Genomic DNA, 17686 nt, shown 5'->3' with positions numbered 1-17686 from the left:
TTCCAGTTCTGTGAAATGCCCCTGGCATTTTGATGGGAATTGTATTGAATCTGTAGAGGGCTTTGGGTAGTATGGATATTTTAACAATATTAATTTTTCCAATTCATAAGCACAATATATCTTTCCATTTACTTGTGTAATGTTTGATTTCTTTCCTCAGTGACTTAAAGTTTTCAGAGTACAGTCTTTCATTTCTTCAGTTAAATTTATGTCTAGGTATTTTATTCTTTTTGGTGCATTTATAAATGAGATTGTTTTCTCAATTTCTCATTCTTTTACTTGCTATTAGTGTACAGAAATGCAACAGACTTCCGTATATAATTTTGCCTTATCAGTCCTAATAGGGTTTTTTTTTTTTTTTGGTGGATTCTTTAGTATTTTCTATATATAGTATCATGTCATCTGCAAGGAGTGAAAGTTTTACTTCTTCCTTATCATGTATGCCTTTTATTTTTCTTGTCTAACTGCTGCCACTAGGACTTCCAGTACCATGCTGAATAGAAGTGGTAGGTGGACATCCTTGTTTCATTCTTGATCTTAGGGGAAAAGCTGTCAGTTTTTCACAACTGAGTATGATGTTAGCTGTGGGTTTCTCACATAGGGCCTTTATTATGTTGAAATATGTTCCCTTTAGACCTACTTTGCAGAGAGTTTTTAGCATGAATGGATGTCATATTTTATCAAACATTTTTTTCTGAATCTATTGAAATGATCATGTGGTTATTCTATCTATTAATGTGATATATCACATTGATTGATTTGCAGATACTGAACTACCCTTGCATACCTGAATAAATCACAATTTATTGTGGTGAATGATTTTTGTAAAGTATTGCCAAATTCTGTTTGCTAATAATGTATTGAGGATTTTACATCTATTTTCATCAGAGATATTGGCCTGTAGTTTTCTTTTTTTGCAGTGTCTTTGTCTGGTTTTTGCGTGAGGGTAATGCTAGCCTCACAGAATGAACTTAGAAGCTTTCCTTCCTCTTCTGTCTTCTGGAAGTTTGAGAAGAACAGGTATTAGATCTTCTTTAAATATTTGGTAGAATCCCTTTGTCAAGTTATCTGATCCTGGACTTTTGTTTGTTGGGATTTTTTGATTACTATTTAATTTCATTGCTGGTAATAATTTTTTTTTCAAATTTTCTATTTCTTCCTGATTCAGTTTTGAAAGATCTATTTCTGGGAATGCATCCATTTAAATTAACATTTCTTAAGGTAATGGTTTGGTAGTTCCCAGAAATTTTTAAAGGCATTTCCAAGGGTGGTGGATAGGGGGATTTGATTTTAAAAATAAATAAATAAAATGCTGAGTTAACAAAGTTAACTGGATTCTCTCTGAGCCTTAATGAGCTAATATGTTTTATCAATACTTGAAGTAGACATAGTCAAAATCAATTCTTATTATTCCATGGAACTTATTTTTTTCTGTAGTCTCTTAAGATACCACTACATGTCAGAACATACTTTGGGTAGTGTTTCTACAGTGAATTTAGAGTAAAGGGTTAATGTTCCATCTTGTCTGTTTAATTCTTCTAAAATTCCTTCTCCTTCAAATGGCTGTCAAGAACTTTAATTGTGTCAGTTCTCAGTTTGTATTGTACAAGCATGATTTTATTATTAAAGTGAGATGGATTAAAAATATTTTTGTAATGAGATAACATTTTAATTTTCACCATTTTATATATAAACACAAGTTAATAAAACACATCACAAAACAGTAAAATTTCATAGTTAATATTTATAGGTGCATAGTTTCATGCTCACATGTTTTTAAGTATTATATATATTAACAAATTTCACAACACATCTTTATCTTTAAACAGAAATAATCATTAAAAGACACCTAGAAATCTTATAATATATGATAGTAAATCACAACTTCTCAATAACAGCAACAAAAAATAGTGAAGATTTAGAAATAAGTGGTAGTCACTTAGGTGTTTTAATTTAACATTTTAGATTTGAAGCCACAATATCCACACAGCACACAAGGACCCTGCTACCATATAATCACTTCAGTGAGAGGGAAGCACTGAAATGCTGCATAGGGGCAGGTACAGATAACTTCAATTACTGCTGATGGAAGAGTTTAAAATACACTGTAAAAACTTTGAGAAAATGTCATGACTGGGCATGTTGGAACTGAGTACTTGTACAGGATGGAACATCTGTCAGTAGGTCTCAAGAAACTGGGAGCAAAAGTATTTCTTAGGCTTCAGGTTCATAGTCTTGATACCCTTCCTAATATGAAGAAAATCAGAAAGAAAACATGCAGTATTATTAGTTTGAGTCATCTGTAATGAATGATTTAGGGTGAATGATATAGGACATAGCTCATCACTTTGAATGAAGGTTATACTCATAACAGCTCTGCAACCATTCAGTTATACACAATATAATTTTATTTTTGATAGTTTTGTCTTCCTGTCAAATATAAAAGTGAATTATGCTGCTCAGAGTTCAGGTATCTGAATTTTACTTCCAGATGACATTTAACAGTCATATGTTCTAGTCCTGCAGGGCAAGTTAGTTGGTCTATCTTGCTCCCATTTCCTCAGCTGTACATTTTGAGAGCCAAATCCAGTGATTTAAAAACCCTCTTCCAGGGCTAAGATCCTCTAATTTTTAAAAGGAGACAAAGACATTTTCTCTCCTTTTGCTCTCTCAATAAAAATATCTTCTTCATCTGTGGCTTCAATTATTATTTTTATTCTAAATCCCCCTCTCTCCATACAATATATGGATAGCATCCACAATAAAATATTAAATAAATAAAAATATTAAAGATCTTAACTAAAGTGGTCCAATTAGTCCTAAAAAACAACTCTAATTGGGATCCTGCTTTAAAATGAACAAAAGTACCATCAATAATTAAAGTTGCTTTCTGAATATAGTACAAACTTAAATGGAAATGTTCTTTTAGTATTCTATAACTTGTTTTTGACCTATCTCTGCAGCCTTAATCTGTCACTAGTCTCTCTGTTGCCTAACCACAAATCCTATTTAATTATCTTCTGTTCCTCAGACATAGCCTTATGTATGTTTAGATATGCAACACCTTTGCTTCTGATATTACCTTGTGCTAGAATGTCTTCTTTCCATTTTGGCATATCATATCTCCCATCCCTCCACACAGATCAACACTAACTCATCTATAAAACTCCTGATCACTTTAACCAGATCCTGTAAAATATACTTTTTTGTGTATCTTGAATATTTTTGCCTCTGTGATGCCTGATACATAGAAGACAGTCAATAATGTTTAAAGGAATCATCACGAATAAATGAAGGAATAAATTTTCATTTGTATTTGTTTTTATCAAACCTATTAGAATGTAAACTCCTTTTGTTCTGCACTATCAATTAATCTTCTGGTATTTTCTATAGTATTTAGTATTGTGCTGTGCATAAAAAGATTAAAAAATTTTGGTAAAATCTAAGAAACAATTTAATCTCAATTTCTATAAATGGGATTATCAATATGCCTTTAACTGATGCCATAAAGAATAAAATATAACCTAACTGGAAGACATTTTAACTTATTTTTTTTTTAAGATTTTATTTATTTATTTGACAGACAGAGATCACAAGTAGGCAGAGAGGCAGGAAGAGAGAAAGGAGGAAGCAGGCCCCCCGCCGAGCAGACAGCCCGATGCGGGGCTTGATTCCAGGACCCTGGGATCATGACCTGAGCCGAAGGCAGAGGCTTTAACTTGTTGAGCCACCCAGGCGCCCCTTAACTTAATTTTTAATGAATAATAATATCTTCTTTGTGATGTCTGGTGCTGGTATCAGGGAATACCATCTTCATGGAAATAGTTGGGGAGTAATCTTTCCTCTTTTTTTGGAAAAGAAATTAATTAGTATTAATTGTGTTAATAGTTATTAATTATTCCTTAAACGTTTGGCAGAATTCATCAGTGAAGTTGCCTGGTCCACAAAATTTTCTTTGTGGGTAGATTTTTTTTTTTTAACAATAATCCAGTCTCTTTATTATATGTCTATTCATATTTTCTATTTCTTCTTAAGTCAGCTTCATTCATCTAAAAGTATTTTTAAATTTTCCTTAAGATATATTTTCTATTAAAGAAACTTATTTTCAAATTAAAATTAATCATCAAAAGGCTGGATTGGAGTACATCAGTTACTGCAAACCATGCATTTATCATATTTCTACTCTATAATTTTTAAATTATAATTTAATAATTTAATTAATTTAATTAATAATAAATTAATTAAATAATTTAAATTTGGGTAGTTTTTATTTTACCATGCAAATATCTTGCTGGAAATGTATGGCAAATAATAATGAATTTAGGTATTGAGTTGATTTCTCCAACTTTCCATTTGGGGATTTATTTTAGAAAGTAAGGTTTTTAATAAAATAATTTTCTAATGCAGGGATCAGCAAACACTTTCTGTAAAGGGTCATTAAGTACATATGTTAGATTGTATGAACCACAGAGTATCTCTGTTGTGCCTTTTTTTTTTTTTAAACAACGCTTTACAAATTAGCTTTCAAGTTGTCTGCACAATATATAGTCTGGATTTGTCCAATTTGTCCCTCTAGAGAGTAAATCACTTTCAGTAAGGACAAATGGAAGGAAAATCTGACCGTGACAGATTTTTGGTACTGTTTATTAAAAAGATTCAACTTGAACTCCTGAAGTTTATTTTCAGAGTTGAAGGTATATAAAATTTTACCTCAGAAGGCATTTCATATGCTTCATTGTCAGGATCAACTGGCATATCTTCCAGAATTCCTTCCTGTGGGCCTCCTTCTTCACTCTAAATGGGAAACACAAAAGGAATATGATGAGGTGCCAGTTTGTACTTTTTCAAAAATTAAGCCCATTTTAAAAACATCTTATATAAAATAATGGTAAGAATGTTGTAGAAGTGGCACTACTTATAACTACTGCTGGCATTCTAAACTATATAATACCTTTGCAGAAATATTGTGATGTTACGTGTTGTTAACACTAAAAATATACAAATTTTTTTGTCCAAGTAATTTACTACCCAAGAAGTAGTCCAAAGCTATCGTCCAAAGACGTTTTTCACAGCATCAATGACAACAGTAAAAGAAATTGTTAATCTAAATGTTCAATAGAAAATGAAAAGTTTAGAAAATTATAATTAATCTATTCAATAGATTATTATGAAGATATGTATTTACTATAGCATGAAAATTATATAACAAAATGAGAACCTATTTATAATAGCATGTTTAGAAAGATATAAAGTTGTATATATTATGGATATAACCAATGTATTATTCAGATGTAAAGCTAAAAAGATTGAAGAAAATCCAACAAAATGTTAAAAGCACTTTTTATTGGGTAGTTATGTTTTACTTTTTTGTAAGTTAACTTATATAACCATTTATAATGTAAAAGCATACATATTTTATAATTTATTTTTAAAATGATGGCAAATAATTTATTTTCTGAAAATTTTTTTTTTAATTTTATTTTTTTATTATTTATTTGACAGAGAGAGATCACAAGTAGACAGAGAGGCAGGCAGAGAGAGAGAGAGAGAGAAGCAGGCTCCCTGCCGAGCAGAGAGCCCGATGCGGGACTCGATCCCAGGACCCTGAGATCATGACCTGAGCTGAAGGCAGCGGCTTAACCCACTGAGCCACCCAGGCGCCCTATTTTCTGAAATTTTAAAATTAAAACTATAAATATATATTAATTATATATATTTATATATATATATATATAGAGAGAGAGAGAGAGAGAGAATATCAAATACATGATTCACAAATTTCCCAGATCCCTCTCCTTAGAAATAAGATACCATAAAACTCAACTTGAACTCATATCTTTACTAGTATCCTTCATTAAATGCCTTTTGTTTCTTTGCATTTATTCCACTAGAGTTCATTAAAAATTGAAAAAGCAGAGAGGCAATATGGGCCTAAAATGGACTTACTCAAAGAGATCAAATACTCCCTCAGCCAACGTAGCTTATGTTTAAAAATATGCCTGGTGTAAGTATCAACTCCTTTTGTCTTCATCATGAAAGTGACTGACAGGTAGGCAGAAAGATAAAGAAATGGTTGCCCATGTGAAAAGTCAAACTAAAGCTCATGCCTACATTAACTGGGCTGAGAAGTTTATAGATCATTTTCTCCTGCCCAACTCCCTTTTCATAAACCAAAAAAGTCCAACTTATATATAAATGAAATAAAATACAAACAGTCCTCAGAATACCTTACTTCTAAATGTGGAGTAAAGATACTATATCCATAGTGTTTCACCTCTTAGCACAAGTCAAGAATATAGGTTCTCTTGTATAGTGATTAGATATGAGGTCTGTAGCATCACAAGACTTGAGTTCAAATCTTAGCTTCTCTAGATTCTAGATTTTTTAAATTTAAGTACAGTTAACATATAGCATTATATTAGTTTCCAGTGTACAAAATAATGATTCAAGAATTCTATACATTACTCAGTGCTTACCAGGAGTGTAATCACCATCTGTCACCAAACGTTATTATAATCTAATTGACTATGTGCTCTATGTATTTTTCATCTCTGTGACCTACTTATTTTATAACTGGATGTTTATATTCTTAATCCCCTTTAGTTCACCCATTCCCCCACCCACTTTATGGCAACCACCTGTTCTCTGAATTTCAGAGTCTGTCTCTTTGTTCATTTCTCTTAATTCTTAGATTTCACATATGAGTGAAATCGTTGGTTTTGCCTTTCTCTGATTTATTTAACTTAGCATTATACTCTCTAGGTCTTAGAAGTGTTGTTGCAAATGGCAAGATTTCATTGTTTTTTATGGGTAATACTCCATTATGTGTGTGTGTAAATACACCACACCTTCTTTATACATGCATTTTACAATGGACACATAAGTTGCTTCCATATATTAGCTATTGTAAATAATGCTGAAATAAACATAGGAGTGCATATATCTTTTCAAATTACTATTATCTTCCTTGAGTAAATATCCAGTAGTGGAATTACAGAGTCATATGGTATTTCTATTTTTAATTTTTTGAGGAAACTCCATACTGTTTTTCAGACTGGTTGCACTAATTTTCATTTCCACTAACAGTGCACAAGGTTTATTTTTTCTCCACATCCTCACCAATACTTGTTATTTTTTTGTCTTTTTTATTCTAGCCATTCTGACAGGTGTCAGATAATAAATATCTAATTATGGTTTTGATTTGCATTTCCCTGATGATTAGTGATGTTGAACATCTTTTCATGTGTCTGTTGGCCATCAGTAGGTCTTCTTTGGAAGATGTCTACATAGGTCCTCTGCCCATTTTTTTTTTTTGATTGTGCTGTTTTTTTGATATTGTGTAAGTTCTTTATATATTTTAGATATTAACCCCTATTGTATATATCATTTGCAAGTATCTTCTCCCGTTCAGTAGGTTGCCTTTTTAATAGTGCAAAAGCTTTTTATTTCAGTATAGTCTCAATAGTTTATGTTTTTCTGTCTGTTGCCTAAGGACACATATCTAAAAAAATGTTTCTATGGCCAATGTCAAGGAAATTATTGCTATGTTCTCTTCTAGGAGTTTTATGGTTTCAGGTCTCACATTTAGGTCTTTAATCCATTTTGAGTTTATTTTTGTGTATGGTATATGCAAGTGGTCTAGTTTCATTCTTTTGCATGTAGCTATCCAGTTTTCCCAACACCATTTATTGAAGAGGCTGTCTTTTCCCCATTGTATATTCTTGCGTCCTTTGTTGTAAATTAATTGACCATATAAGGACAGGCTTATTTCTGGATTCTCTATTCATTTTGATTTATCCATGTGTCTATTTTTGTGCCAGTACCATACTGTTTTGATTACTACAGCTGTGTAGTATATCTTGAAATCTGGGAAGGTGATAGCTTCAGCTTTGTTCTTCCTCAAGATTGCTTTGGTTATTTGGGATCTTTTGTTGTTCCTTACAAATTTAAAAATCCCTTGTTTTATTTCTGTGGCAAATGCCATTGGCATTTGATAGGGATTGCATTGACTCTGTAGAGGGCTCTGGGTAGTACACACAGTTTTATAGTACCGGTTCTTCTATGAGCATGAATATCTTTCCATGTATTTGTGTCATCATCAATGTCTTTCATCAATGTTTTACAGTTTTCAGAGTGCAGGTCTTTCACCTTAAGTTTATTCCAAGGTGTTTAATTACTTTTAGTGCAATTGTAAATGGGACTGTTTTCTTAATTTCTCTTTCTGCTTCTTTGTTATTAGTGTATAGAAATGCAATGGATTTCTGTATATATTTTTGTATCCTGCAAATTTTCTGAATTCCTTTATCAGTTCAAATAGTTGGGTTTTGTTGTTGTTGTTTTGATGGAGTCTTTAGGATTTTCCATATATAGTATCATGTCATGTGCAAATAGTAAAAGTTTTACTTCTTCCTTATCAATTTTTATGCCTTTTATTTTTCTTGTCTGATTGCTGCAACTGGGATTTCTAGTATCATGCTGAATAGAAGTGATGGATCGACATCCTTGTTTTGTTCTTGATCTTAGGGGAAAAGCTGTCATTTTTTTCATGAGTATGAAGTTAGTTCAGGGATTTTCACATATGGCCTTTACTATGTGGAATTATCTTCCCTCTAAACCTAACTTGATTAAGAGTTTTTTGAGACGATCATATGGTTTTTATCCTTTCTTTGGATAATATGATGTATTTTACTGATTTATTTGCAAATATTGAACTAGTCTTTCTTCCCTGGAATAAATCTCAATTTATTGTGGGGAGAGATTTTTGTAATACGTTGTCAAATTCTGTTTGCTAATTTTTTTTTATTACAGATTTATTTATTTAAGAAAGACAGAGACCAAGTGAGAGAGTGAGAGAGAGAGAAAGAACCAGCAGAGGGAGAGGAAGAGGGAGAAGCAGACTCCCTGATGATTAGGGAGCCTGACACAGGGCTCCATCCCAGGACTCTCGGATCATGACCTGAGCTGAAGACAGATGTTTAACCAAACTGAGATACCCAGGTGCCCCCATTTGCTAATATTTTATTGAAGATTTTACATCTATGTTCATCAGAGATATTGGCCTGTAGTTGTTTGGTTGTTTGTTGGTTGGTTTTGCACTTTGTCTGGTTTTGTTATCAGGGTAATGCTGTCCTTACCAGCATTAGAGAATGAATGAACTTGGAAGTTTTCCTCCTCCTCCTTCTTCTGCTTCCTGAATACTTCCAGAAAAATAGTTATTAACTCTTTAAATGTTTGGTAGAATTCACCTATATAGCCATCTTGTCCTGAGCTTTTGTTTGTTGGGCATTTTTAATTATTGATTCAATTTCATTGCTAGTAATCACTCTGTTCAAATTTTCTATTTCTTCCTGATTCACTTTTAGATGATGATATTTTAGTAGAAATTTACCTAGTTCTTTTAGGTTTTTCAGTTTGTCCTATAATTTTTCATAATATTCACCTTTAGTTTTTTGTATTGCTGTGGTGGTATTATTTTTCCACCTTCACTTCTAAGTTCACTTGAGTTCTTTCTTTTTTCTTGATGGGTCTGGCTAAAGGTTTATCAACTTTGTTTGTTTTTGTTTTTTTAACTTTGTTGATCTTTACAAAGAGCCCGATCTTTGTTTCATTGATCTTTACTATTGGTTAGTCTAGCCTCTATTTCACTTATGTATGCTATAATCTTCATTATTCCTTTCTTTCTACTAGCTTTGCCTAGTTCTTCTTTTTTTGTCTCTTCTTCTTTTTCTAGACCCTTTAGATACAAGGTTGGGTTATTTCAGATTTTTCTGGTTTCTTAAGGTAGGCCTAGTTCCCATAAACATTGATCTTAGAATTCCTTTTGTTGTATCAAAAGGTTTTGGACTGCTGTGTCTTCATTTTCATTGGTCTCTATTTTATTTTCCTTCTTTGATCTTGGTAGACCCATTCATTTTTTGGTATCATGCTTTTTAAGCCTCAATGTATTTATGTTTTTTTTGATGATTTTTTTTTCATAATTGATTTCTAGTTTCATACCATTATAGTCAGAAAAGATATATGACATAATTTTATTCTTCTTGAATTTATTGGGACCGGTTTGGTAGCCTAAATATGATCTATCCTGCTATCCTGGAGGATGTTTCATCAGCACTTGAAAATAACGTTTTTTCTGTTTAGATGGACTGTTATATATATATGTATATATATTAGATCCAATTATCTAATCTGTTGTTCAAAACCCTGATTCTTTCTTTGTTGATTTTCTGCCTGGATGGTCTATTCATTGATGAAAGTGAATATTAAAGAATGCTACTACTACTGTATTACTGCCAGTCTCTCCTTTTATGTATGTTAATGGTTGGCATTATGTATTTAGGTGCTCCCATATTGAGCACATAGATATTTACAATTGCTTTATTCCCCCCCCCCTTTTTTTTCAAGATTTTATTTATTTATTTGACAGAGAGAGAGAGATCACAAGTAGGCAGAAGCAGGCCGGGGTGGGGGGTAGACAGAGAGCCCGATGTGGGGCTCGATTCCAGGACCCCGAGATCATGACCTGAGCTGAAGGCAGAGGTTTAACCCACTGAGCTACCCAGATGTTCCTATCCTCTTCCCTTTTACATTATGTAGTTCCCTTCTTTGTCTCCTGCCATAGTCTTTGTTTTAAAGTCCATTTTGTCTGATAAGTATTACTACTCCAAATTTTTTGTTTCCATTTCCATTTTCAAGGTAAATGTTTTTCTGATTCTTACCTTCAATCTGCATATGTCTTTTTAGGTGTGCAGTGAGTATCTTGTAGACAGTATATAGATGGGTCTTGTTTTCTATCTGTTCAATCACCCTATGTCTTTTGATTGGAGTATTTAGACCATTTACATTTCAAGTAATTAATGAGAGGTATGTACATACTGCAATTTTGTAATTTATTTTATAGTTGTTTTTGTCATTCTGCTCTGTTCCTTTCTTTTCTTGCTCTCTTCCCTTTTGGTTTGATGGCTCTCTTTAGTGTTATGCCTGGATTCCTTTCTTTTTTGTGTGTGCATTTATTAAAAGTTCATGATTGGTGATTACCTTTAGGTTCATATATAACATCTTATGTGTATAGCAGTCTCTATTCAGTTGATGGTCAGTTAAGTTTGAACACATTCTAAAAGCATTTAATTTTTATAACAATCCCTTTCCAGTTTTTATGTATACGATGTTATATTTTACAAACTTTTATTTATGAATCCCTTGACTGACTTTTGTAGATATAATTGATTTAAGTGCATTTGCATTTTAATCTCCATTCTGATTTTACATATAATTATTCTACTATCTTTATTACACGTTTGCTTTTACCTGTGAATGTTTTCCATTCACAATTTTCTTACTTTTAGTTATGACTTTATCTTTCCATTCAAATAATTCCTTTTAATGTTTCTTAAAAGGCTGGTTTAGTAGTGATGAATTCCTTTAACGTTTTTTGTCTGGGAAGTTCCTTATCTCTCCTTCTATTCTGAATGATAACCTTGCTGGATAGAGTATTCCTGGTTGCAGGTCTCCTTCTTTCAGCACTTTGAATATATCATGCTACTTTCTTCCGGCCTACAAAGCTTCTGTTGAAAAATCAGATGACAGCTGATAAACTTTAATGTTTTCCTTGTATGTAACTGTTTTCTCTTCTCTTGCACTTTTAAAATTATCTGTTTATAACTATTTTCTTGCCATTTTAATATTTTGTCTTGGTATGGACCTCCTTGGTTAATCTTGTTAGTGGTTCTCTACATTTCCAGGATCTGAATGTCTGTCTCTTTTCCCAGATTAGGAAAGTTTTCACCTATTATTTCTTCAAATAACTTCTTGCTTCCTTCTCTTTTCTCCTTCTGATATCCCTATAATGCAAATGTTAATTACACTCGAAATTGCCGAATTTCCTCAACCTATTTATTTTTTTTTTTGAGCGAGAGAAAGAATGAATGGGGGAGTAGACATAGAGGAAAGGGAGAGAGAGAATCTTAAACAGGTTTCACGCCCAGCACAGAGCCTTACACGGGCTTGATCTCACAACCCTGAGATCACAACGTGAGCCAAAATCAAGAGTCAGCCACTTAACTGACTGAACCATCCAGGTGCCCCACAACCTATTCTCATTTTTAATTTTTCTTTTTGCTGTTTAGCTTGGTTGCTTTCCCTTACCTTGTTTTCCAGATCACCGATTCATTCTTTGCATCCTCTAATCTGCTATTGATTCCCTGTAGTATATTTTTAAAATTTCAGTTATTTGAGTTCATCAGCTCCGACTGGCTTTTATATTTTCTATCTTTTTGTTCAGGGTCTCACTGAGATTCTCCAGTCTTTTTTCAAGCCCAGTGAGTACCTTATGACAATTATTTGAATTCTCTATCAGGCATATTGCTTATTTTATTTCATTTAGCTCTTTTACTGTGATTTTGTCCTGTTCTTTCATTTGGAACATATTCCTCTGTTTCTCATTTTGTCTCACTCTGTGTTTGTTTCAATATTTTGGGATGGTAGCTATTGGTCTTGAAAGTAGTGGCCTTATGAAGCAGTCCTGTGGCACCCTGTAGCACAATGTCCCCTGGTCTCCAGAACAGGGCATTTCAGGGGTGTCTCCTATGTGGGCTTGTATACCCTATTGTTGTGGCTGAGTTGCATTTGCCTTCAGTTCAGTCAGCTACAAAGAGCAACTTGCCTGCTCTGGTTATACCAATCAAGATTTGGTCTCTGTGCTGTTGAGGGGTCTAAGGATGCCACAAGTTTTAGATGTGGCATGTCATCAGTCAGGCTAGCTGTCTGTACTCAGTCTGTCTGCCACAGGTGCATATGCACCAAACAGCAAAATGCTCTCCTGGTTTGGCTCCTGAGAGGCTATGGTGGACAAGGTTGGCAGTTAGACCAGATTTCTACACCCATCTATCTGTCAGGAATGCAGGTGCACCAAAAGGCAAAGCACTATCCCTGGACACCCCGCTGAAAAGCTCTGCTACTTGGAACTGTTGGTGTGCTGGTGTATTGTAGTTTTCTTCCCCTCCTGCCAGGGAAGGAATCATTTTGGAAAGGAAACGGCCTTTGCTAGGACTACTTACGAAGTGTGTTAGGACAGGAGCTTCTTTAGACGGATGCCTTGCTAACACAGGTGAGTTAGACAGGGTGCGTCTGCCGGGGAATGTGGGTGCCAGGCACTTGGTCTTAGTAGTATAGATGGAAAATGTTCACACTGGTTCTTGCAAGTATTCAGCTATCAAGTCTGGGAGATAGGAAGATAAATGGTACCCAATGGCACTTATATTCTTTGGTAAGTCTTTTCAAGATCCTTGCCCCTTCAGCACATGCTCTGAGACTAGTAAATAACTCTCCTTCATATATATCACAGGTTTTACTTAAACTGCTGCATCTATGTTTTTTCTCCTCTAGGTTATTTGCTGTGCTGGTTCTTTAAGGGCAGGGACTCAGGTTCTTATCACCCTCTAGCTCTCCCAGAACTAAGCCTACTGATTTTAAAAGTATCTGGAGTTAAACACTGCTGATAGTAAAAGCTCACAAAGTATGCCTTGTCAAATCCAAAAGGACTCATCTTTCCAGTCAGAATCCCCCATGTCTGGGGTGGGGTTTGATCTTGTTTTTTCAGTTTGTGGTATCCTCCCCCCTTCCACCCCACCATTCGTGATTTGTCTCACTGGGGGTTTGGTTCCCAGCTATCTGTATCCTTCCCTCCTACACTCTTCTATGTGGACTCCTCTTTATTAACTATGGAAATTCTGTTCTGCAAGTCTTTGAGATAACAGATGTAGCTGTTATCTTGGTGTATCTAAGGGACCAGGTGAGTTCAGGATCTTCCTGATCTCCCAGATTCTAGATCTTTTGTGATGTTGGGCAAGTTCCTTAAGCTTTTCCTAAGCATCAAATACCCTTAGTGAAAACAAATGGGGCAGCAATTTATCTTTTAACTAGGAGGAACAAAAGACATCATTAATTTACTATTAGTATTTAGGTAACTTTTAGTGATAGTCAAATATGCGAAAAATAAACTTGTTAAAGAGAAAATCACAGGCCCAAAACAGAATCATTAATGTTAAGACCCTTGTCAGTAAACCAAGCCTAATTCCCAATCTGTAGTTTTCCTAAACTGTAGTTTTAACATCCCCAAGAATATAAATTTAATCAGCCAAATTAATCTCCTCATCTACGCTAGGAGGCTATCTGCTATTAGACCATTTCTGTTCCCCTTAGGAGCATGACCTCACCTCAAACAATGCATTCACTAATTTCTTTCTCTCCCCCAATTCTAATTGGCTTTACAATCTAGACTTAATGGGCCATCTAGACTGACAGGAGGTCTCTAACAGAGACCTCAGCCCTTATTTCAGTCTGCAATTTCAGTTTGGAATTCCTTCCTCAAATCCAACCTCAGTCTCCACAAGTGGAATCTTCTGATTTACTGCACATTGGGAATTGCTGGTGGTACATGTGGGAACTTCCTTTGGCAAGTCCACGGTGACTTCTTAAATCCAGCCCTCAGTCCTATCCTCAGATTCCCCATGGAGAACTGACTCTGCCACGAGAGGTTCTCAGTTTGTTTGGTATCAGTCCAGAGTCTTCATTCTTTGAGGTCTGCTCATTTAATCCTTTTCCCAGCATCTAGTTCTTTGCCTACTGTTGGTGTCCATGGTTCTGTTTCCTTGGTAATTATTGGTTTCTGTTAATGGGCACATGAGGTAAAGGCTAATTGCTAAAGGGAATTTTGGATGCCAAAAACCTGCAAAAATTGCTGGGCCTGGGTTGAGCATTTAGGAGCTGTTAGTGTACACACCACCTAACTCAAAGACTTCCATGTTAGGATAAGTTGGCTACACAATGGATTAGATAAACACTAAATTACCCACCCACTTTAAGAAAGCTTCTGTGCATGTAGGTACACTGCAAAATATACATAATTCCCAAGCCAGCTGAATATGCCTTTAGATATTAGTTTGGCTCTGAGAAACCCAAAGACTTGGCTAATGGGATCCTTAAACTCTAAGAGGTCAGGCACACCACCTTCCAGCATGCCTGCTTATTCCTAAAAACCATGGTCTCAGAATCTGTGAATATCTACAGAAATGGTGAAATTTTACTAAAAACAATCGAGAATTACAGTGGCCATTATGGGGAATGTTCCAATTAGATAAGATCATTTAAGGAATGTACTTGAAAAAAAAGCCTTCAAAATTCTAAAAATAGTTTCACTGAAAATTTCATTAAAATAAAATGATAAAAAATTAAAAAGATGGAAGAGGTAATTAATAGAAAAGGCTGTAAGACTCATGGAATTCTCACTACTTCCCTCTATCCTATTTCAATACTTATCCTAGCCCTCTTCCTGAATTGCCTTAACATGACCATAAACAGAAGTCCATCAAGTTAATAACCTTAAAGACACCCCCATTATATACCTTACAATGGGAGCCCTCATATAAATTTTGCATTATCATATCTGTCTCATGGTTAAACACTTTTAAACAACAAGGTCTCTGATTATATGTCTATGCATGTCTAGTATAGAATGTGATATTTTCTACCTCCGGATGGTGTTACTAAAATTTGTAAAGAGCTCTGTTTAATTGGTCTAAAAATAAGCACTTCTAACTTAAGAAATTTTTAGGAAAAAAAATCTCAGAAATATAATAGAAACTAAAACAAATGCTTACTGGATTCACAAGACCTGGGAAAATATTCAGTATTAAGGGTAATTTCAGGTTGCTGGTTGATTGTAATAAACATATCTTAGACTTATCAAAACTGACTACAATGCAAACATATAATTTTTTATTCTGCCTAGGTTTACTAATCAAATAGGTTCATGTTATCTCTGTTGCAAAACTTGTCAGGAAAAGAAAACCCTTAGAATTAAATTTTGTCTAATGTTTAAAATCTAAACATAATTAAAAACAAGTGAATCGAATAGGTGTAAATAAGAAGGTTTTAGGTGAATTTTTAACATCATTTCCTCAAATCATTTTGGTAAACTGAAACTTTAAGGTTTTGCTAAGTGATGAGTTAAGTTAAATTCATTAAGTATCAAGACTATTTCCAAATAAAATACTAAAACATTAATCACTGAAAATAAGCTTAATTAGTTTTTGCTTTTTACAGAGGAATAAAAGATATTTGCACCTATTAGTGAACATGTTTTATACCATATTAAGAAATTTTCTATGAAAAAGGCAGAAATCACAAGAAGTATGTTTTTAGAAATAAAAAGTACAAGTTTGTCAATTCAGACAACGCAAAAGTAAAAGAGCATTCATAATTGTTTACTTCTTGGCTAAGGTCTCTAAGAGTTGAAAATTCTAATCAATATATGTAATTAATATTACTAGAAATAATAAGGAAAACATCTCTGTGTGCAAGAAAATAAAGATGTTTGCTTCTGGTAAAGGAAGGTATGAGGAATGAAAATATATTCTAGTTAAGGGAAAAGACAGCTTTGGCCTAAAGTAAGCCTGCTTATTTAAAGAGAAAAAATATAGGACAAAATCCAAATGTAAAAAAACAAAGTTGAAGAAGGTTGTGGAAACAAAATCTGTGAAATTTTAATATATAATTAAGCTAAAATTAATATGAATTTATTGAAGAATGAGTTTTAATATTAAAAGTACACAGCTATCGGGGAGGAGTCAAGATGGCGGAGAAGTAGCAGGCTGAGACTACTTCAGGTAGCAGGAGATCAGCTAGATAGCTTATCTAAAGATTGCAAATACCTACAAATCCAACGAGAGATCGAAGAGAAGAAGAACAGCAATTCTAGAAACAGAAAATCAACCACTTTCTGAAAGGTAGGACTGGCGGAGAAGTGAATCCAAAGCGACGGGAAGATAGACCGCAGGGGGAGGGGCCGGGGCCCAGCAAGCGGCGGAGCAACGGAGCACAAAATCAGGACTTTTAAAAGTCTGTTCCACTGAGGGACATCGCTCCAGAGGCTTAACCAGGGTGAAGCCCACGCGGGGTCAGCGTGGCCTCAGGTCCCGCAGGGTCACAGAAGGATCCGGGGTGTCTGAGTGTCGCAGAGCTTACATGTATTAGAACGGGGAAGCCGGCTACAGAGACAGAGCCGAGGAGTGAGCTCTCAGCTCGGGGTTACCTTGAACCGGTCGCAGGCTCGGTCAGCTCGGAGCGCGGCCGGAGGCAGGGTGACGGGAGTAATTGGGCGCTGTTCTCTGAGGGCGCACTGAGGAGTAGGGCCCCGGGCTCTCGGCTACTCTGGGCCGGAGACCGGGAGGCCGCCATCTTCATTCCCGCCCTCTGGAACTCTACGGAAAGCGCTCAGGGAACAAAAGCTCCCGAAAACAAACCCGAGCGGATTACTCAGCCCAGCCCCTGGTAAGGGCGGTGCAATTCCGCCCGGGGCAAAGACACTTGAGAATCACTACAACAGGCCCCTCCCCCAGAAGATCGACAAGAAACCCAGCCAGGACCAAGTTCACCTACCAAGGAGTGCAGTTTCAATACCAAGGAGAGCGGAATTCCAGAGGAGGAGAAAGCAAAGCATGGAACTCATGGCTTTCTCCCCATGATTCTTTAGCCTTGCAGTTAATTTAATTTTTTTTTCTTTTTCAATTTTTTTTCTCTTCTTCTACCAAATTTTTTTAACTTTTACCCTTTTCTTTTTTAACGTTTTTTAACTAGTTTATCTAATATATATATATATATATATATATATATATATATATATATATATATA

The 17686-nt window shown here is 34.8% G+C and overlaps 1 protein-coding gene across 2 annotated transcripts in view; it reads right to left on the bottom strand.

Annotated features, from left to right (window-relative positions):
* Positions 1 to 1587: 1587 nt before the first annotated feature.
* Positions 1588 to 17686, bottom strand: part of LOC111156864 (synuclein alpha) — a 162777-nt gene continuing 146678 nt past the window's right edge. For both annotated transcript variants that reach the window (XM_022517973.1, XM_022517983.1), the window contains exons 5-6: positions 4711 to 4794; positions 1588 to 2247 (exon numbers count right to left, since the gene is read on the bottom strand). In XM_022517973.1, coding sequence (XP_022373681.1) covers positions 2215 to 2247; positions 4711 to 4794 — 117 coding nt within the window. In that variant the 3' untranslated portion in view covers positions 1588 to 2214. The remainder of the gene's footprint in view (positions 2248 to 4710; positions 4795 to 17686) is intronic.

Source organism: Enhydra lutris, unplaced genomic scaffold, assembly GCF_002288905.1.
Source record: "Enhydra lutris kenyoni isolate GAN:26980312 unplaced genomic scaffold, ASM228890v2 scaffoldscaffold3, whole genome shotgun sequence".
Classification (NCBI taxonomy): Eukaryota; Metazoa; Chordata; class Mammalia; order Carnivora; family Mustelidae; genus Enhydra; species Enhydra lutris.
Note: the sequence above shows the minus strand (reverse complement) of the source record. Positions and strands in the feature narration are given on the sequence as shown.